This window comes from Perognathus longimembris, chromosome 9, assembly GCF_023159225.1.
Source record: "Perognathus longimembris pacificus isolate PPM17 chromosome 9, ASM2315922v1, whole genome shotgun sequence".
Classification (NCBI taxonomy): domain Eukaryota; kingdom Metazoa; phylum Chordata; class Mammalia; order Rodentia; family Heteromyidae; genus Perognathus; species Perognathus longimembris.
In genome coordinates this window covers 1,118,591-1,140,226 of record NC_063169.1, presented here as the reverse complement: position 1 = coordinate 1,140,226, position 21,636 = coordinate 1,118,591, and the positions used below count along the sequence as shown (strand labels likewise).

General features: G+C 49.8%; 1 protein-coding gene across 1 annotated transcript in view; it reads left to right on the top strand.

Annotated features, from left to right (window-relative positions):
* Positions 1 to 10,079: 10,079 nt before the first annotated feature.
* The window catches only part of LOC125357775 (adhesion G protein-coupled receptor B3-like), a 76,508-nt gene continuing 64,951 nt past the window's right edge, over positions 10,080 to 21,636 (top strand). Inside the window, exons 1-3 of the mRNA XM_048354694.1 lie at positions 10,080 to 10,463; positions 16,507 to 16,668; positions 20,674 to 20,840. Of these exons, the coding sequence (XP_048210651.1) occupies positions 10,310 to 10,463; positions 16,507 to 16,668; positions 20,674 to 20,840 (483 nt within the window). The 5' untranslated portion in view covers positions 10,080 to 10,309. The remainder of the gene's footprint in view (positions 10,464 to 16,506; positions 16,669 to 20,673; positions 20,841 to 21,636) is intronic.

Sequence of the window (21,636 nt, the reverse complement as noted above, 5' to 3'; positions counted from 1 at the left end):
GGGGCTGCTAAAGCCCCGGGGGTGGGCCGGGAAGGGAGGGCGGGGGAGGGCGTCCGTGCGGAAGGAAGTCCAGTGTGACACCCCGCTTTCCAGAGAGCGTTTTCTTCTGAGGAAGGGGCTGGAAGGCAGCTTGCTCGACATGGCTGGGTGGGAGGGAGGAGCGGAGGGTCTCTCGTCACCAAGAAGGGAACAGTGCGGGGAAGGACGCGGGAGGCGCTGCGTGTGAAGGCGGCCTTGGAGCTTCAGACATTAAGTAAGAACTTGCACGGCAAGTGTGCCAGGCAGGCAAGTGTGCCAGGCGGCGATGAGGGCGGAGGGGGCGGTGGCTCAGAACCCGACCACGGGTGGCGGAGGCCCCGGGAGCTGGGCGGGGAGCCCGAGTGGCCGGGGCGCCGGGTCAGGACACCACCGGACGCCCGCCCGCTCCTCCCGTGCTCCCTTTGCTTGCAGAGCTCAGTGCCGGGCACGGAGTCTTCTGGAAGGTGGGGTGGGCTGGGGGGGGGGGGGAGGTCCGGCCGGGCCCCGGGGGGGGGGGGGCGGGGGGGAGCCAGGCCAGGCCCGCGTGGGGGGGTCCGGCCAGGCCTGTGGGTCGTGGTCCTTGTGGCACTCTGGATGAGACAATACTGCCACAGCAGAACGGAGCCGTCCATGGCGGGGCGGGAGGGGGAGGGAGAGGGGGAGGGGGGAGAGGGAAGGGAGGGGGAGCCCGGCCGCCTCGGCCTCCTGGTCTGCTGAGGTGACCCCCACCCCGTCGTCCCTCCCGCGGGAGGAAGGGCGACTCGGTGATTGGTTAAGCGCCGGTCGTGGGCCGGAGCCGGGTCCTCCCCCCCCCCCACGTCCACCCCCCCCACGTCCACCCCCCCACGTCCACCCCCCCCCAACGTCCACCCCCCCTCACGTCCACCCCCCCACGTCCACCCCCCCACGTCCAACCCCCCCACGTCCACCCCCCCACGTCCACCCCCCCAACGTCCACCCCCCCTCACGTCCACCCCCCCACGTCCACCCCCCCCACGTCCACCCCCCCACATCCACCCCCCCCCCACGTCCGAGTCAGGGGACCGCAGATCCTTCTGGGAAACAGGGCGGCCAGGTCAGAGGAGGAGGGAGAGGATGAGGAGGACTGGGGCGGGGGGGGGGGGGACAGGGAGGAGGGGGAGAACAGGGAGGAGGGAGAGGACGGGGTGGGCGGGGCGGACGCGTCCCAGGTCACAGGAGAGGCTCATTTCCAGTGCTGTGATGATGAAGGCAAAAGGAAGCGCATGCGGCGGCCGCCACTGCTGAGGGCTGTGCGTGTGTGCGTGTGTGCGTGTGTGTACATGTGTGCGTGCATGTGTGCTTGTGTGTACATGTGTGCGTGTACCTGTGTGCGTGCGTATGCGTGTGTGTATGCGTGTGTGCGTGCGTGTGTGCGCGTGTGTGCACGTGCACCTGTGTGCGTGTGTGTACATGTGTGCGCATGCACCTGTGTCATGTGTACATGTGTGCGTGTGTGCATGTGCGTGTGTACATGTGGGTGTGTGCAAGTGCGTGCATGTGTGTACATGTATGGGTGTGTGCACGTGTGTACGTGTGTGCACATGTGTGCGTGTGTGGCATGGGGCTGCGCCACTGTTGAGGTGAGTGTGTGTGTGCGTGCGTGTGTCGCTTCCACACTTGTGTACGTCTTTTTCTATTTATATGGACAGGTGAAAACATCTCATGTCGCCCAGTGCTGCCGGCGTCCCTCATGTCAGTGGTAGTCACAGAGAGCCTGAGTGAAGGTGGGCGGCGGCCCCCACCGTCCCCCCCACCCCCGCCGTCCCCCCCACCCTCTCCCCCACGGTCCCCCCCACCGTCCCCCCCGCCGTCTCCCCCACGGTCCCCCCCACCCCCACCGTCCCCCCCAACCCCGCCGTCCCCCCCACCCCCACCGTCCCCCCCACCCCCGCCGTCCCCCCCACCGTCTCCCCCACGGTCCCCCCCACCCCCACCGTCCCCGCCATCCCCCCCACCCCCGCCGTCCCCCCCACCGTCTCCCCCACGGTCCCCCCCGCCTTCCCCCCCGCCGTCTCCCCCGCCGTCCCCCCCACGGTCCCCCCACTGTCCTCCCCATGGGACTGGCTCGGGCCGGGCCCACCCGAGCAGCAGGCCAGGAGACAGGCAGAGCGCGTGCAAAAGTGAGGGCGGGGCTCGATCGCAGACCCCTGGAGCCGTCCCGGCGTGTGCCCGCGTCACTTACACACGCGCGTGCAAAAGTGAGGACGGGCTCGATCGCAGCCCCCTGGAGCCGTCCCGGCGTACGCCTGCGTCACTTACACGCGCGCGTGCAAAAGTGAGGACGGGCTCGATCGCAGCCCCCTGGAGCCGTCCCGGCGTGCGCCCGCGTCACTTACACGCGCGCGTGCAAAAGTGAGGACGGGCTCGATCGCAGCCCCCTGGAGCCGTCCCGGCGTACGCCTGCGTCACTTACACGCGCGCGTGCAAAAGTGAGGACGGGCTCGATCGCAGCCCCCTGGAGCCGTCCCGGCGTGCGCCCGCGTCACTTACACGCGCGCGTGCAAAAGTGAGGACGGGCTCGATCGCAGCCCCCTGGAGCCGTCCCGGCGTGCGCCCGCGTCACCTCCCTGGTCGAGGACTCCAGAAGACCCCGTCGCCATGCCCTGCCTCATTGTGTTGACTGTCATGGCAGCCAGCTTGCGGGTGGCCTGGTGTGCCAGCCCTGTTCACAGCCTGACCGGGGGTGAGGCTCCCTTGCCGGCCTTGTCCTAGCGCGTGCGTGGCCTGTTCAGAGCCTGACCGGGGGTGAGGCTTCCTTGCCGGCCTTGTCCTAGCGACCGGGGGTGAGGCTTCCTTGCCGGCCTTGTCCTAGCGCGTGCCGGGCCTGTTCAGAGCCTGACCGGGGGTGAGGCTCCCTTGCCGGCCTTGTCCTAGCGCGTGCCGGGCCTGTTCAGAGCCTGACCGGGGGTGAGGCTCCCTTGCCGGCCTTGTCCTAGCGCGTGCGTGGCCTGTTCAGAGCCTGACCGGGGGTGAGGCTCCCTTGCCAGCCTTGTCCTAGCGCGTGCCGGGCCTGTTCAGAGCCTGACCGGGGGTGAGGCTCCCTTGCCGGCCTTGTCCTAGCGCGTGCGTGGCCTGTTCACAGCCTGACCGGGGGTGAGGCTCCCTTGCCGGCCTTGTCCTAGCGCGTGCGTGGCCTGTTCACAGCCTGACCGGGGGTGAGGCTCCCTTGCCGGCCTTGTCCTAGCGCGTGCGTGGCCTGTTCACAGCCTGACCGGGGGTGAGGCTCCCTTGCCGGCCTTGTCCTAGCGCGTGCGTGGCCTGTTCACAGCCTGACCGGGGGTGAGGCTCCCTTGCCGGCCTTGTCCTAGCGCGTGCGTGGCCTGTTCAGAGCCTGACCGGGGGTGAGGCTTCCTTGCCGGCCTTGTCCTAGCGACCGGGGGTGAGGCTCCCTTGCCGGCCTTGTCCTAGCGCGTGCCGGGCCTGTTCACAGCCTGACCGGGGGTGAGGCTCCCTTGCCGGCCTTGTCCTAGCGCGTGCGTGGCCTGTTCAGAGCCTGACCGGGGGTGAGGCTTCCTTGCCGGCCTTGTCCTAGCGACCGGGGGTGAGGCTCCCTTGCCGGCCTTGTCCTAGCGCGTGCCGGGCCTGTTCAGAGCCTGACCGGGGGTGAGGCTCCCTTGCCGGCCTTGTCCTAGCGCGTGCGTGGCCTGTTCAGAGCCTGACCGGGGGTGAGGCTCCCTTGCCGGCCTTGTCCTAGCGACCGGGGGTGAGGCTCCCTTGCCGGCCTTGTCCTAGCGCGTGCCGGGCCTGTTCACAGCCTGACCGGGGGTGAGGCTCCCTTGCCGGCCTTGTCCTAGCGCGTGCCGGGCCTGTTCAGAGCCTGACCGGGGGTGAGGCTCCCTTGCCGGCCTTGTCCTAGCGCGTGCCGGGCCTGTTCACAGCCTGGCCGGGGGTGAGGCTCCCTTGCCGGCCTTGTCCTAGCGCGTGCGTGGCCTGTTCAGAGCCTGACCGGGGGTGAGGCTCCCTTGCCGGCCTTGTCCTAGCGCGTGCCGGGCCTGTTCACAGCCTGACCGGGGGTGAGGCTCCCTTGCCGGCCTTGTCCTAGCGCGTGCGTGGCCTGTTCAGAGCCTGACCGGGGGTGAGGCTCCCTTGCCGGCCTTGTCCTAGCGCGTGCCGGGCCTGTTCAGAGCCTGGCCGGGGGTGAGGCTTCCTTGCCGGCCTTGTCCTAGCGCGTGCCGGGCCTGTTCAGAGCCTGGCCGGGGGTGAGGCTCCCTTGCCGGCCTTGTCCTAGCGCGTGCCGGGCCCTGTTCACAGCCTGACCGGGGGTGAGGCTCCCTTGCCGGCCTTGTCCTAGCGCGCACTTGGCCTGTTCTGTGCCTCACCCAGTTTTTGAAAGCCCCACACAATTACCGTCCATTACCCATCTACGTGACGTCCACAAAAGAAGGTCGTTTCTGTGGGAGCATTTTGTATGCACAGCGTGGTTTCGAGATCTGTATCTGGCAGTGGAAGTAAGAAATAACCTCTAGCTAGCCACTTCAGAATTCATGATGCACTTTAGCTTTGCGATGTTTTTACCTGAGGAACTGATTTCCATTTCAGTATTTTCTCATATTTACTGGCGTATGTCACTTTAATCCTTTATTTGGTTGTAAGTTTTGTCTCCCCACTTACTCTATTTGTTTGGGTTCTTGGGGAAAATGAAGAGTGTATTCATGATGGGTAAAGGCCATTATTTTTCTTTTCTTTTTTTTTTTTAGTTTTGTGCCACGCCCGGGTTTGCACTTGGGGTCTGAGCGCTGTCCTTGAACTTTTGTACTCGGTCTATTATTCTATTACTTGAGTCAAAGCTCAGCTTTTTTTTTTTTTTTTACATGTTTCTTTCTTTTGTTTTGTGCTGTTTTTGTGTCTGTGGTGGTTACTCGGAGGTAAGCCCACAGACTCTCCTTCTCTGGCTGACTTTGATCCCTGACCCTCAGATTCCAGCCTCCTCAGTAGCTTGGATTACAGGTGTGAGCCACCAGTGCCAGGCTCATAAAGAGCATTTGAAGTCTTCTTTATGCTTTCAGAAAATGGCATACCCTTTTTTATTTCCGTTCTCCTGGACCGCGCTAGTCATTAGGCCTCTGTAGCTGTGAGCCTGCGGGGTTATTCCCACGGAAATACATCAGCTGGTAAGCACTCCGCATGCTCACTGAGGGAGAAAGCGCGAGTTTTTAAACTTTGCTTCCATTTCCAAACATGCAGAATTAAAAGTAAAATCTCTGAAATTGGAATCAAGCCAAAATACTGGGGTTATGATTTTTTAACTAAATATAACACTATCAAATACATTACTCAGAAGAAAAAGAAAAAAACCTCTCTGCAAACTCAGTGAACCAACTCTTTTCAATAAATGGAAAGTAAACAAATTTGATACCTTATACTCCTGATTAAAATGAACATAAAATATATAAAAATGAGACATCTTTCTGAGGATATGATTACTTCTAAATGGAATTTACATGTCTTTCCCACTAAGCCAACTCTGATGGGATTTTTCTTCTGCCAATAATGTTTTCTATATTCTTTCCTCTAGATTTCAGTGGATGATATCATTTCAGTTGTCCAGTTGAATTACTTAAAAGGCTATCTTTTCTCTTTAGAGATGTATTAGAAAATCATTGTCTAGAAAAAGTATCCTAGGATTTAAGAAAACAGTTACTTTTGTATATTTCACATAACTCTTTAGTGAATTTCTTTGGACTATGAATTTTAAGATATCAGAAAATGTCTTATTTGTCTTCTTTCATCCCTAATACATATTCAGCAACTCATAAATGCTTATTAAACTCTTTATTTCACAGAAGTTAGGTTTAAGTTCTAAGTAAGGAAGAAGTTTAAGTATAAGATAAACGTATTGGTAAATAATGAGCTTTGTTGATAGCAGATATACTGATCATGGTAATCAGAAGCAGATGTAAATAATTTTCAAGTATCTAATTTCAAATTTGAATTTCCCCCACTGAATTTTAAGAATGATCCTAAATAGATAGTGATGTGCATTTTGAATTAGCAGTTCTTAACATAAGGTTTCGTGATTGATAAACAATTACATCAGCTTCTATCAAGTATTTGGCTTTGTAAGCCCTCAGCAAATGGTCGGTCATTGAGCGAGCTGTCTAGTAAATAAATACTGAATACTACTGGCGCAGGAGGAGTTGACTTTTGATTTCATAAGGCACTCTTCCCCTTAGACGTTTCCAGCAAGTGCCCTCCTAAGGAAAGATCCTTAATCTAAGCGTTAAAATGCAAGTTCATGTTTTTTCAGAACAAAACAGATTCCTGGGTGAGCGTGAGCAGGGCGTCCTGTGTGTGTGTGGGGGGGGGGGGGGGCTGGCTCCAGGAGGCCGTCCGTTCTGCCGAGGCAGGCAGGAGTGGGAGGGGATTTGTTTCACAGGTCTTTGCATGTCAGACAGCCGTGGCGTTTGGGCAGTGAATGCGTCCAGCAGGTATCTGGGTGCTGCTGCGGAGCCGAGATGGTCTGGGATTGGCGGTTCCCATGGAGATGCAGGAGGAAACGGGGGGGTGGGGGCTTGTACACACTGCAGGACGCACTGCAAGGCATCTTCTCATTTGATGATATCCTTGTCTGTGTGTTTAAAAAATTTAAACGGTATAATAACAAATGGATATGTTTGATTTTTAACTTTTTGATGGACTAAGACATCCATTATTACAAACCTTGCTTTTTAGACAAAAGCCTCCTAACCAACCATTGTAATCTCAAATCTTTGTGTCTGTGTTTTTTTTTAATGGTCCCGTGAACCTGCATTCGGGAAAAGAGACACAAGGTTAGATTTAAGGCAAAAGACTTCCCAAACCTCTTTCGTAGAACTTTCTATCTCACGTGTCAAGGCAGGATTGATCATAGCAAGAAGCACAGTGAAAGATGGTTGGGCAAAATATCCCAGATCATAAAGGCCACTGTCAGTCATTTGGGTCTGACACATGAGGTTATTTACCCATGTCAGTGTAGCCTAAAGATACAGGAAATAACTCCATTTTCATAAGCCATGTGCCTACCATATATGCACATTCACAATATTATGCTATTCCTTATTTCATTTGATTTCATAACTTGCTTTCCATTGCTTTCACCCAAGCTGATCATCTTTTTATTTGGCTGAATTATTTCCTCATGTAACTAATGTAGTATATTATCTTTGCCAATGCAGAATTATTTGACTGTGAACCAACTTTTGAAACTTATCCAGAAAGCACAGTGTGCTAAAGGTTTACCACAGACCATAGCGAACACAATATTTTGCTGTTTTCCTAAGTTTGAATGATCCAATTGGCCTGTATTTGATTATAAGTAGAAGACAGACATTATGAAAAACACTTTAATGTTCTCAAAATAGTCAAGTATGAAATATGGAAGGAAATGTAAAATTTTTTCATTAAATTTTACCCTGGATACCAACCCCAAAACATGACTTATTTTTAACAGTGGGACTAGAAACATTGGCAAAAGAACCTCACTTGGCATATTTCAATTATAAATTTGAATTTTTTAAGATCTGGAGTAGTAGCCCCAGAATATTTAAAAAATACTGCCTTTGTATTGTTTTTCCACATTAAAAATATAGAAACTTATCACATGTTGTGTATCTTACAGAGAATCTATTTATGTCAAGGTCATATACTCACTTTTGAAAAATAAATTTCAAGTATAGACTGACAATTACTAGCAATTACATTTTCAATGTTCAAAATCTAATCCAATTGATAAATTTTAGAAAAATATGGTGACTATCAGCTCTGTTGTTCATAGAGTAGTGACTAGGGTAGATGTATGGAGATTTAATTTCTATTATAAATATTTTTGAAATATAGAAATCACATTCCAGCAAATGAGATGAATTAAGTTACTTAAATTCAACTTGATAAATGTGTATTTTATTTGATTATAAATATGTAACACAGAAATTAAAAATTCAACATGGTACTTTTTTATTAACGTTACAGTAGTGTCAGTTCACAACCAGAACACTAGATATTTGGTTCATACTCCCTGCACAAATGCTTCATTTTCCCTTACAAGAAAGATCACCGATGGTTCCCATCCTTCTATAAATCCTAAGAATGGTTTTCTAGGGCAGGATCTAGTGGGCTATACTTGCAATCCCAGCTACTAGAGAGAGAGTTATCTGGAAGATCAAGGTTTGAGGCCAGCCTTGGCAAAAAGTTAGTGAGACCCCATCTTCACTAATAAGCCCAGTGTGATGGTGCTTGCCTGTCACCTGTCTCTCCGGTTCTTCAGGCATATTGGTAGAAATCGTAGTCAGCGGGAAGCCTGGCGTAAAACTATGAGGCCCTAGCTGAAAAGCAACGAAAGCACGAGGACTCAGAAATGGCTCAATAGGGAGAGTGCTTGCCTAAACGCTCAAGGCCCCGAGTTCAAGCCCTAGCACCAACAAATAAATAAAACCATACACAAAAGAACAAACCACAAACAGGTTGTGTCATGGGTATGCGATTCAGAATTTGTAGATCTGGAATAAGTATGTTGGCCTACCATTCTTTTTCAGGGCCAGAATCACCTTCGTGTGAGCATGAGTGCCCACCATTCATTTGTGTGAACACTCTGATGACACACTGAGAGTGATAAGCACACACACGCAGCAGGTGCAACTGGAAGCACAAATTCCACAGGAAAGAAGATGACGCATTAATAAAAGCATATATTGCTGAGTTATTTTACGGTTTGGGATCTTAACAACACTTTGACATATTAAGAGTTTATACATAAAACATTCACAGACCATTCAATTGTATATAATTACTTACTTCTTATCACCAGCCTGCTGTAAACTAGCTCAAGCACCATGCATAGACACAACACAGTGGCAGTACCAGAAAGGAGTGTTGGAGTTTTTAAGATCAAATGACATTTTATGAGAACTTCTATTTAGCGTAATCTAAATTGACAGAAAAAAAAAAAACCCACAAACAAGCAAACAAGACCTGTTTGAATCCGTCACCTTGTCCAGGCCAAACATCTCAGATTGGATCTCCACACAGACTTCCCAGCAAGTTGGCTTATGAGGTGTCAGCGTCTATGGTCATTTTTCAGGACAGACAAGAAGAAAGTGTGCTAGTCTTTATGATTTTCTCGCATAAAAGACTAGAGTCTTACAAAACACATTGCAAAATAATGTGTCGTGTTTGAGCAGATGAGTATTTAAAGTTATTGAGAAAAGAGCAAAAGAGTAAACTAGTGAGATCTTTGCATCCCCAAATTTTGACATTTTTGATTGCGGTAAAATAGCCACCCTGGGATTGGAAAGAGCTGGAGCTGAGCTCTTCCCGGAGGCCCCGGTGGGTGCAGGGCCAAGGTCGTGCAGGGAGGGAAAGTCCCCAGGGTGCCTGGCCCCCAGGGAATGCCCCCCCCCCCGCCCGGGAATGCCCCCCTCCATGCTTAGGAGCCTCATGCAGCAAGGTATTACCTTGCTTTAGGCTTTGGTGCTGCTGAAATTGCTTTACCCTACAGATCAGCAAACACAAAACTGTCTGAGTTCTAAGCACAGGAGTTCTTCAAGTTATAGGAGGTTTTAGAAATACTTTACTCTGGAACCCTTCTCTTCTTCAACTTATTCTTCTCCCTTGGACCCCTGCCCCACCTCCGAGTTGAGCACAGTTGTCTTCTCCCCCCCCCCCCCCCCATTGGGCGCTTTGTTATCTAAAGCTTATACAGAAAGCCCAGCCCACTCTCCATTCTTTGAGATACCAAATAGGCATCTTTGAACACGGAAACAATCCGTCATGTGAACGCTAGCCTTGGGAAGTCAGACAGAAGTACTTGCTTCTCGCCAGGCATTGTGGCGCCAGCCTGTAATCCCAGCCCTCAGGAAGCAGAGGTAGGATTGCCAGTTTGAAGCCTGCCAACTTGGGGCTATCTGGGGAGACTCCATCCCCTCCTTCCTTCCCAAGAGAAAAACAAGAAGAAGGACTCATCCCTTTAGAGAACACCCAATGGGCGGAGGCAGATGCCATCCCTGGAAAACAACCACGAACACCGCGTGGTTGCTTTGTCCTTCTGACATATGGCTTCCAATATTACCCGCGTAGAGGGCAGGTCTTCTGTTAGTGAATTTGACCTAACGCCTGATGTATCTTTGTTGACTGTGATTATTGTTTCTTACAATCTTGTTCATGTCTGCAGGTTTTGAGTTGAGTACAGTGATATTTCAAGCAGACCAACCCAGAGAATTCAGAATTGTGTCTTTGCAATAACTTCTAGCTATGCCTAGGAACATAATGCATGAGACAGTAATGTAATTTGTGAGAAATGTCTACACACAAGCTTTCATATACCTTTATTCTGTCTTTAGAATTTGGAATGATTGGAGATCATACAATAAAAAGTCAGCGACCTCGATCTGTTCATGAGAAAAGGGTCCCTCAGGAGCCCGCTGATGCTGCTAAATTTATGGCACAAACTGGTAATACGTTAGTTACATTTTCCTATTTATTGTTGTTAATTTAATGGAACCACTGCATGTTGTCATGATTTTGTGCTGCACATCTGTCAGTTTTTTGAGCTGATTTTTTTTTTAGTCATTTTTTTTTGTCACCAGTTATAGTCCATAAATAAAGTAGCTTGGAATTGAAACGTGCACAGAAACAACGTATAAAAATTATTTTATGTTGGTATGGGACATTTAGGTTTTACATTACTAGTATTTCCTGATGTTAGCTAACCAGTAAGTAGCCTGACACTGATGGCTCACACCTGTAATTCTAGCTGAGCAGGACATTGAGATCCACGGATCACAGTTCAAAGCCTGCCCCAGTAGAAAAGTCCGTGTGACTCTTAACTCCAATGAACCAGCCTCACACCAGAAGGAGAAGTGTGGCTCTAGTGGTAGAGCTCCAGCTTAGAGTGAAAAAGCCAAGGGAGAGTGCAAGGCCCTGAGTTCAAATCCCAGTATTGGCATACACGCATACATAATTAACCATTAAAATGTGCTATTGAGCTTTAAAGAAAAATAATAGAGCTATTTCTTTAATAATTGATACAAGACTTTCAAGAATGAAATATTTAAATAGGACTTAGATGATGAAACTTAATTTAGCCATGAATTTTTTGTTCAATGGTCAAAGCCTCTAAATATTACTTGATTATCTACCTATACAAATTAAAACATTTTAATAATTTAACGTTTAATTTGAAAAGAATTTGGTTACATAAGATGAATAATAAAAAGTTGATAGTCTCTGTTACTAAGCTGAGATAGACTTCAAAAACTGCCAGCACAAATGACTATCTAGTTTATAAAATTTTCAATGGGAAATTAAATTATTTTTAAACCACCTACATATATATGACCCATAATTGCCTTATTACAAATAACGTATAAGTTAATAAATATAATGGAATTCTGAATATGTGACATTTTTACTGATCCTTTAGCTACAGGGTTTAATCAAGTGTATACATTCATATTTGTTTTGTTAGAATCAGTGGGCTACAATTCCATTCAGGTCATTGCATGTGGTATCTCTTCAGATGAAAATGTATTTAAAACTATGTTTTGAATGTATGTAGCCATCAGCTTCATTTTGGGAAATTTAAAATGAAGAGTTTTTGTTTTTTTTTTCTAGGTCTTTATAAAGTTGTAAATCTGGGCTGTTTTAGCATTAACAAATAAATTGCCATCTCTCTCACATGATAATTCTACTCTTCTTGATGAAATGCCCCCAGAGACTAGGTTTGACCTCAGTATTTATAAGATGTTTCTTCAGAATACTAGCCTGAATCTACAATTTAAAATGCAGGTACTGTTACAATTGTGTTTTTGATAATAGATGTGTAGTCCATTTCAATGGATTAGTTGAACTTAAGTCATATTCTCAAGGCCAAATGTTTAGAATAGTTGTACAAGACATATTTTTTTGGGGGGGGGGGTTGTTTTGAAACAATGTGATGGTCAAAGCCAGGAACGAAGAAAACTTTCTCATCTGAGTTGCTTTCATGCACTTCTTACTAAAGAAAAGAAACAATGATTTCTATCTTACTATACCTGCCTGCCAAGTTCAAAAGTGAATGGCCATGGTTGGGCCAATTCCTAAAATTTTAAAGGTATTTTGCTCTGATTCTGGGAGCAAAATTATCAGCCATGGAGCAGAGATTTGGAGATGTCTGACTCTAAATGAAGAGAACTAAATGAATGACTAAGAACTGGACGAGGAGCCAGCCTCCCGGACACTCTGTCCTGGAGAAACTCCAGGAGGACCAGGGAAGATATGCTTCTTAATGCAGAAGAAAATTCAGATTAGTGGAGGAGTGAAATGGAAGACAATTGTTCTTCATTTCCAGTCATGTAGGAAAATTAGCTTGGATATTACATTTTATGCAAGTTGGCCAGGGGTTTTCCTTCATATTCCATGCTTGGATTTGCTTACAGAACTCACAATTTACAGCCAAAATTTTTGAAAGCAAATTCAAATCTCAAGGAACATTGCCTTTCTTAGAAAATATTAATGTCAGTGTTTGCATTTATTCATTATTTTCCAATGTGTTGTATCTAGTTCTTATTTGTAGTAACATGATTTTGTAAAGAGATAAAATGTTTGTTAAATAGATTCATGACAGCCATAAATTCATTTCCCCAATGTTATTAAGAATGACACAAGAAGAAATACATTTTAAAATTAAATTTCTAAAATATTGATTGGATGCTGAATTCATGAGCAAAAAAAATGTATTGATGATTCCATTTTAGACCAGAGGTACTTTAGATGTAAGGAATGTTAAGCATAAATATATATATATATACTACCACTTATTTCCAAAATAACCTGGGAGCTGAGTGCTGCTCACGCTGATGGCCCGGGCCCGTGAGTCTAGCTACGCAGGCGGCCCAGTTCTGCCGACTGTGGTGTGAAGCGAGCCCAGGCAGCTGAGTGATCTTCAATTAACCATCAGAAAGTTGGAAGTTGAAGGTAGGGCTCACGTGCTGCAGTGCCTGGCGTACGCCAGACAGCCACGCCGGTGTGTGAGGTGCTGAGTTCGAGCCCCGGTTCTGGCACAGAATTAAATAAGCAAGGCATACATTAGAGGCAGGCCGAGGGGCCCACGTCTGCAGCCCTAGCCACCCAGCAGGCGGAGATCTGAAGGCTGTGGTTTGAAGCCAGAGAAAGGGCAGGACAGTCCGTGAGACTCTGACCTTCCATTAGCTACCAAAACAGCTGAAGGTGGCGCTGTGGCTCAAGTAAGTGGAAGAGCGCTAGCCTTGAGCAGAAAGGCTCAGGGACAGAGCCCGGGCCCTGAGTCCCGGCCTTAGGCCTGGCACGCTCACGGGCACCTGCACGCGCACGTGCACACACACACACCCCTCAAAACATATACATAAGTTAGAATACGGAGATGAGACTGGAAAACCTCATTTTTTTTAGTAGTTCTTGATTATGCAGAATTTAATGCTAGACAATTATAAGCTAAAAAAGGAAAGAGTTATTTTCTCTCTAAATATTTTCTGATTGCTTTCTTTAGGTGTTAATGTCGCCTAAATAAATGCAAATGTCACTCACTGAATCTTATAAAAATTAAATTTATACAACTTCTCTTTCAAACCAAGAGACTGGTGCTGTTGATAAAAATTCCTTAACGGTCATTTGAGAACAAAGAGTACTGATTCATAATAAAAGGGAACATCTCAGTTATACTTAGACGTTTTAGCATCACAGTCATCAAATGAATTTGTAAACGTATGTAGTGTCACGAGGAAAGGAGCCCACATTAGGCCGGAATAGTCTGTCATTTAAAAATAGAAAAAAATAATAAAATTGTTTGTTTCTAATCCCATTCCCTTAATACACTAGCAAAATTTTATATTAACATCTCATTTTTAGACTTCCCATTTTATTGAAGAACTTCAGAGAGACGAAGTAGCTTGGTAATGTCACGAGCTCAAGACATCCGTAGCCTCACACCAAACACAGACCTCGTGACTGCAGAACCGTTCCCGCCGGCTCTGTTCCTCCGGGACAGAGCCTGGATGCTGCCCTCAGCCCGAGGCCTTCTCTTCCCTTCAGGCCATCTCCAGAGATGGGGAGGCACCGGCCGAGGCCCGTCTGCAGACACCGCGCTGGGCACTCTGCCGAGGGCTTGACTGTTGTACAAGCATACGTCTTTAAAATGCAGGCGCTGTGTTTCACAATGAACCCGTGAACTCCAATGGTAGGCCTTGCACACCCTTGGATAGGATAGCCTTAAGAAATACTAATGGAAAATGCCGCTTGCGAGGTAGCCTTTGTGTTAGAATGAGGTCATTTGGGGCGGCAGACAGCATTACAGGCTCCGTGTTAGGGAAACAGCGTCGAGTGAGCCTCGACGGCCCGGCCTCCCCCTCAGCCTCCTGCAGGACCAAACACTCAGAGTAGCACAGAGTACGCCGTAGGGACACGAAAGTCTCTTTAAAAGTATGCATTGAGCCTAACTCTTCGTTTGGTTCCATTAAAATATGTTTTCTGTCACGATAACAATGCAAACAGAAGAGAACAATTGTTTTGTGGCAAATGAAGCTAATTTTATTCATAACTTTTGTCATTTCACTTATTAGAGAACTCACATTGCTCTTAATTTCCTAGCTCTTAATATCATAAAATCATAATATTTATGTGTCATGTAACATCATTATCAACAGGTTGGAAATCATTAAAAGCACCTTTTATTTTTTTCCCAACTTGAAGCTTAAATTTTCATTGCTAAATATACATAGTGCATATCTATATGGCTCCTTTTTAAACGTTGTCCTACCCTTGGCCTTCTTGAAATGAAGATTTTTCTGCTGGTCAAGAATATAACCTGGTGTGAAAAGAACAGATTATGAAATAGGTCTTCAAAGTCAGTGTGCAGCCATTAGCCAAGGACACATAGAAAGTTCGTTATGCACAAATGTGTGCTGGTGAGCTGTTACGGTCACGGAGGCATGATCAATCACGTACTTCTCAGCTTCCCGTTGATCATGGTGTGGAGGAGAGCCCGCGTAGCGTGCTGAGCACCCCCATCCTGCAGTGAGTCGGGCCCACCTCTGCGTGTGCAGAGCAGAGCCGCTCAGGGCGAATGGTCAGGACCAAGGGGGGCTGCGGACCAGAGCTCACCCGGAGCTCGCCAGGGCCGGCCTCGGCCTTCACGCTCAGCAGATCTCACCAGGTGTGACCTCAGCCCCGGCACCAAGGCTAGCTTATACCTTAGCTGACTTTCTCCTTTGCACCACAGCCATTGCTCAATGAAGACGGCAGACTATCGAGGCACCTGCTGGGCCAAACTCCCGTATTTGAGTCTCCATGTGTGGACCAGCTTGCCCTTGACGATTTCTATGTCATTTGCTCTAAAAAAGAAAAGAGAAAGGAAAGGGGATTATCATTTGTATCCTTTGAGGCTACATGCCAGAGGCCAAACCTAGATAGGAGCCCTGAAGCAGAGTTTACTTCTGCATCTCTATCATCAGTGGAGCCAAGGTCTCAGAAACAGCTCACCTGTGCAGTGGTTTCCAGCAATTAAATAAATGTCTAATTTAAATAGCTACTGCTCCAAGTAAAACTCAATTGAATTTGAAGACAGCAATACAAGTTCTAATCAACTTTAAAAATTCCCCCTGGTCCTGATGCCAGATTAGCAGTGGCCGCGCACAGCAATGGTGTTTGGAATTCTTGACTTGAGTCCTTGGGGACCTGGCTTGAGGTGGGGATAGGAGGCCAGGGCCCAGCTCGACGCAGGTTGCAGGACAACTAATGCATGAAGACACTAATTGGCTTCTGCGAGCCCTAATTGGGGCTCTCACTGGAATTTACTCAGTTCCATAATTTCCATTTGATCATAGTTAATACATATGATTGAGGAATTTTTGTTTGCAACAAAAGCCACTTCTACCTGAGATCATGAGCGTGAGCAGAGGGGCTTTAATAAGGTACTACAAAATAAGTAGCTATCACAGTACGAGAAAGTAGTTTAACCGGGCCTGACGTATTGATCCACATGCACATCAGTGTTTAACATGGTACAATAAACACTGACTCCAACTCTCTGGCTCCTCCCTTGGTAACATCAGAAGGGATTTAGGCAAGAAAAGTCCAAGGCAGAGCACGGCCCGTTCCTGGGCACAGGGGCACCGTGAGCAGAGAAGGGCATCCGGCTTCCCCTCCCCAAAGCACGGCGCCCTGTGTCCGCCCCATGAGCGTGACCCCCGCAGTCCTTCCTCCTGAAATGCTGATGGGAGCCTCCCTCGAGTCCAGAAAAGGCAGTGACCGTCGCGGAGGAATTTTGTCATCAAGGTCACAAGCAGTTTCGGTCTTTGCATCAGCATTCTATGGACCCTTCCCTAAACTAGTTTCCTCTGAAAAGCGTCCTTGTCCATTTGCTGTGCTGTCACGCTCTTTGCATTTGACTGACTCAAGCATGTCGCCATGTCGAGTGTGATGTAGTGGTGCCTGTGGGCGTGGGCGGTGGAATCTCACGCTTGTCTGTTATCTCGCACGCAGGTGAATCTGGCGTGGAGGACTGGTCCCCGTGGAGCCCGTGCTCTGTGACTTGCGGTCAAGGGTCGCAGGTGCGAACCAGAACTTGTGTCTCACCTTTCGGGACTCACTGCAGCGGTCCGTTAAGAGAGTCACGGGTTTGCAATAACACTGCCCTCTGTCCAGGTAGTGTTAGCAGTACCTCCCTGTGGATGTGATTGAACTGTGTCATGCCTCACCTGTTCAACCTTGCTCATTGCCTATGACATTGTCATGATTAGGAGTGGAATGGTGCCTGGGCCGGGCTACCGTGTGGTGTGCCGGAGCAGTGGTGTGCCGGAGCGGGGCCCTGCGGGGGGGGGGGGTCTCCAGAGTTAGGGGAGCACACCTGCCTTCCCACTGCCAAGGCCAGCTTCTTCCTCATCTCTTCTAATACAGTCACACTCAGCAATCGCTCTTCTATTTTATTTTCCTTTATTTTATTTCACTTTGTTTAATCATTTCATTTGTCTTATTTATTTATTTATTTATTTGGGGTTTTTTTCAGTTAGTTACGTTAGGTTGGTGCTGACACTGGGCCTTGAACTCAGGGCCTGGGGGTTGTCCCTTAGCAGTTTCACGCAAGGCTGGCTCTTTGCCAGCCATACCTTCACATCTGGCACTTTGCTCAGTGATTGGAGATAAGAGATTCAGGGATTTTTCCGTGGGACTGGCTTCACACTCTGATCTTTAGGGCTCAGCCTCTGAGTAGCTGGGATTACAGGTATGAGTCACCAGTATCCTGCCAGGTTTATATTTTTGCCTAATTATTTCATGGCTGGGTGACCGCAAGCTTATTACCCTTCCTTCATGCATGCACAGTCTTTGTGAGAGTCCTTGGAAAGAGACTGGATATAATCGGGTGCAAGCCTCTGTCTGCTAAGGCATACCTAAGTCTTTAGGTGATCTCCATTTCCAGATTCTGCACCTGCTTAAAACAAGTGTAGGGTCAGGTGCTGGTGGTCAGGCCTGTAATCCTTGCTACTCCGGAGGCTGCACTCTGAAGCCAGCCCTGGCAGGAAAGAAAGTCCACGAGTCCCTTATCTCCAGTTAAACACAAGAAAAGTTGGAAATGGAGCTGAGCTGTGGCTCAAGTAGAGCACCACCCTTGAATGAAATGGTCTCAAAGTTCAATCCTCTGTACCGGCACACACACACACACACACACACACACACACACACACAGACGCACACAGATGCACACACACACTCAGTAGTAGCTGTATGGATGAATGCAGAGACAGGCCTAGTGTCCTAGCAGATAGTCAACGTGATCTATTACATGTAAGTCTAAAGGAGTTGTCTAATACATACTGAGTTTCAGATGTGCAAAATAAGAAAGTTTTGAGACTCTGTTTCACAGATGTATGAAATGCCTAAAGACTTAAACACTGGATTATACACTAAAAACGTCTGTGCTAGTTAATATTACATGTAATGTATTTACCCCAGTAAGGAGACTGGAGGAAATAAATCACGGGGGGGGGGGGGCATGGGGGAGGTGGGATGGGACCAGGCAGGACGTTCCTTGCTAGCAGAAGTAGGAAATACAATGAGCAGTCAGTGAGGGGAGAACTAAATACACAAGCAAAGGCTCTGGGGGAAAAACACACAGTTATCAAGAAAAGATTAGCAACCGCCTCTGCAAATCAGGACAGCAAATGAGCCAGCCAGACACTGGTGCTCACACCTGTCATCCTAGCTACTCAGAAGGCTGAGATCTGAGGATCAAGGTTCAAAGCCAGCCTGGGCAGGCAAACCTGAGACCCTTACCCAAACTATCCAGCAAAAGTCTGAAAGTGGAGGTGCGGCTCAAGTGGTAGAGCACAATCTTGAGCAATTTGGCTAAGGGACAGTGCCCAGACCCTGAGTTCAAGCCCTAATACTAGGCCTACCACGTAGATAAATTTGTTTAAACTGAGATTATATTTTGTGTATAGTTTTCTTTGCTTTCTAAATTTCTTAGCTTTATATCTACAGAAGAAGTGAATATAATTACTCGTTAATTTTTATTTACATGATGTTTTTGTCTTTCTAAATTAAGTTGAAGAATGTTGCTAAGAACAGCTTCCCTTTAAATCATTCTTATAGTTCAGTTTGTTCAGTTAAATAGGTTAGTCTTGTTGATTTATTTTTAGTTTTCAAAATATAAAAAAATAACTTGAAAATTTCCTTCCTTTAAAAGTGTTTTCAAGGAATCCAGTTATAGCATGTTAGGGGTTTTGGCAAATGGTACTTACATTTGTTATGCAATATTTGGTGTTGGATACTTTTGTTATTGACCGCCCTGAAAATAAGGAAAAAGGGAAATTTAAAATAGTTTAAAATTGAAATGTTACCTTAAACAATGTAAACTCCTTTTTAAAATAATAAATTTCCTTCCACATAGCTGAGATATAAATAAGTAACTTATTTTTTCAGGCTCTTTGAAACTAATTTCTTTGGCATTGAGTTAGAGAAAGTGGCATAAGAAGAAAAAAATCAGCATTACAATCACAACCCACAAAACATATGCAATGGTGGGGATTAGAGCTTGAGCACATTTCATTATTACTATAATTTGCATGCTAAAGGGTTAATCAGTAGTGTTAGGCATAATTTGTATAACACTATCTCTACAGTTTCGCCTTCCTCCCGGAGCTGACCTGGGACAGGCTCTCCAGACCAGGCCCGGTTCCCGTGGGGGCCTGGGGAAGGCCGCTCCCCGTGCGGTTCTTTCTCAAAGCCGCTCTTGCACTTGTAGCCGTGACCTTGCGCGTGGCCCCACCGAGACAGAAGACAGTGTGCTCACCGCACACTGGGGTGGTAGCCTGCTTAGCGTGGGGTGTATTTTTTATTCCATCTCTGCTCAGCAGGATGAAGACCTATGGCAAAATGGCTGGTCCCACCCAGAGGTGCAGAGAACTGTAAAACGGATGTATGTGACTCCAGCCGAGGGGTTTTATTAGCATCCGCTTCACATCCGCCACATAAAGACATTACATACGTTCCTGTTAAAGTGAGAACTTCCCATCTTCAGCGTAAATACTCAGCATGAGTAAACAGCATAAAGTAGTACTATAAATCCCTGTCAACTCAGGAGTATCCACAATAACAAACTGTTAATAATATTCTATCAAGTAAGAAAAAGTCTTCATGAAACTTCACCACGTCACAGTAAGGACCACTGAGAAGTATTTAGTGACGTTAACATTCCCAGAATTCCAGGTTTTTAAATTGTGCAGTCAAGATTAAGCAACGTTTTTTGAGATTCTTCAAGAAAAGTTTATTTTCCTGGGATTGTGCAACGTGTACTGAGCAAAGTAACTGGAAAAGAGAAAAATAACCAACAATGTGAATATCACGAAGTGTCCTTAATATTTTAACACTTTATCTCTACATAGGAAAACTTAATAATTGGAAAGGAACACAAATCTGCTAGGAATATAGATTTTACCTGACCAACGATACCCATGTGAATTCCTCTTGAAAGGTCCTTTCCCAGTTATGCTACGCGCACAGACCTGTGTGTGCGTGTGCGTCTCGGCATGTTCACGCACGTGTGTTCCCTGTGCACAGAGGTACACAGCGATCTGCCGGGAATGTTCTGGCATCACGGGGACACACCCACCTTGGTGTCCCCAGCTTTTCCCGGGGAAAATGGAACATCCAACCACCACCACCTCCCTCTTCTCACTCTCCATACGCGTGCGTTTCCCGCCCGTGGTTCACTATTCTGTCAGGAAATTTCACAGACTCCTTAGGAGCTTTTCGCTGACCCGGGGTCGGATGGATCCGTCCCGGCCGGGTGGAGGAGGCCGGGGTGCCGTCGGGGCGCCCCGGGGGTGGCCGAGCTGTAGCTGGGCGGGGCGCCCGCGTGCAGGAGAAGCGCGAGCGGGGCTGGCCTGGGGCGAGCGGCGGCCGGGGGCCGCGCTGGGCCCGAGGTCAAGGCCCGGGCCGGGCTCCCCGGGCGCCCCGGGCCCGCCGCCGTCCTCCTCCCGGCGTGGCTGTGGGGCGGGCGGGCCGCGCCCCCCTCCCCAGGCCCGGCTGTGGGGTTGGATGCGGGTGTGCCGGCGGGGATGGAGCGGGGTGGCCCGGGGCGGGGCGGGGACGGCGGGGCGGCGCGGGGGACGGCGGGGCCCTGACGCGTCCCCCGCCCTCCGTCTGTTGCAGTGCACGGCGTCTGGGAGGAGTGGTCGCCCTGGAGCCTGTGCTCCTTCACCTGCGGCCCGCGGCCAGCGCACCCGCACCCGCGCCTGCTCGCCGCCGCAGTACGGGGGCCGCCCCTGCGAGGGCCCCGAGACGCACCACAAGCCCTGCAAACATCGCGCTCTGCCCCGGTGAGTGACCCGCCCGCCCGCCCGCCCCGGGGCCCACCCCGTCCCCACCCCGGCCCCCACCCCGTCCCCACCCGGCCCACCTGGACCCCGCCCCGTCCACACCCGGGGCCCCACCCGGCCCACCCGGACCCCACCCCGTCCACACCCGGCCCACCTGGACCCCGCCCCGTCCACACCCGGGGCCCCACCCCGGCCCACCCGGACCCCGCCCCGTCCACACCCGGGGCCCCACCCGGCCCACCCGGACCCCACCCCGTCCACACCCGGCCCACCCGGACCCCACCCCGTCCACACCCGGCCCACCCGGACCCCACCCCGTCCACACCCGGCCCACCCGGACCCCACCCCGTCCACACCCGGCCCACCTGGACCCCACCCGCCCGCCCTGCGCCGCCCAGGGCCCACCCGGACCCCACCCCGTCCACACCCGGCCCACCCGGACCCCACCCGTCCACACCCGGCCCACCTGGACCCCGCCCGCTCAACCTGGGCTCAACCTGGGCCCCACCCGGCCCCCACCCCGTCCCCGCCCGTTCCCACCCCGTCCCCACCCGTCCCCCACCCCGTCCCCGCCCGTCCCCACCCCGTCCCCGCCCGGTCCCCACCCCGTCCCCACCCGGCCCCCACCCCCGAGGACCTGGGCGCAGAAGGCCTCCGCCTGGACGCCGCGCCCCGGGGAAGGAAGGGGGGGTGACCCGGGCCGCAGCGGCCAGCAGCCTCCCCGCCCGCCGCGCGGGCCTCCCGGAGTGGGTCTCCCTGGGGTGGCCGCCGGATGCCCGCAGTCATGGACGCCTCG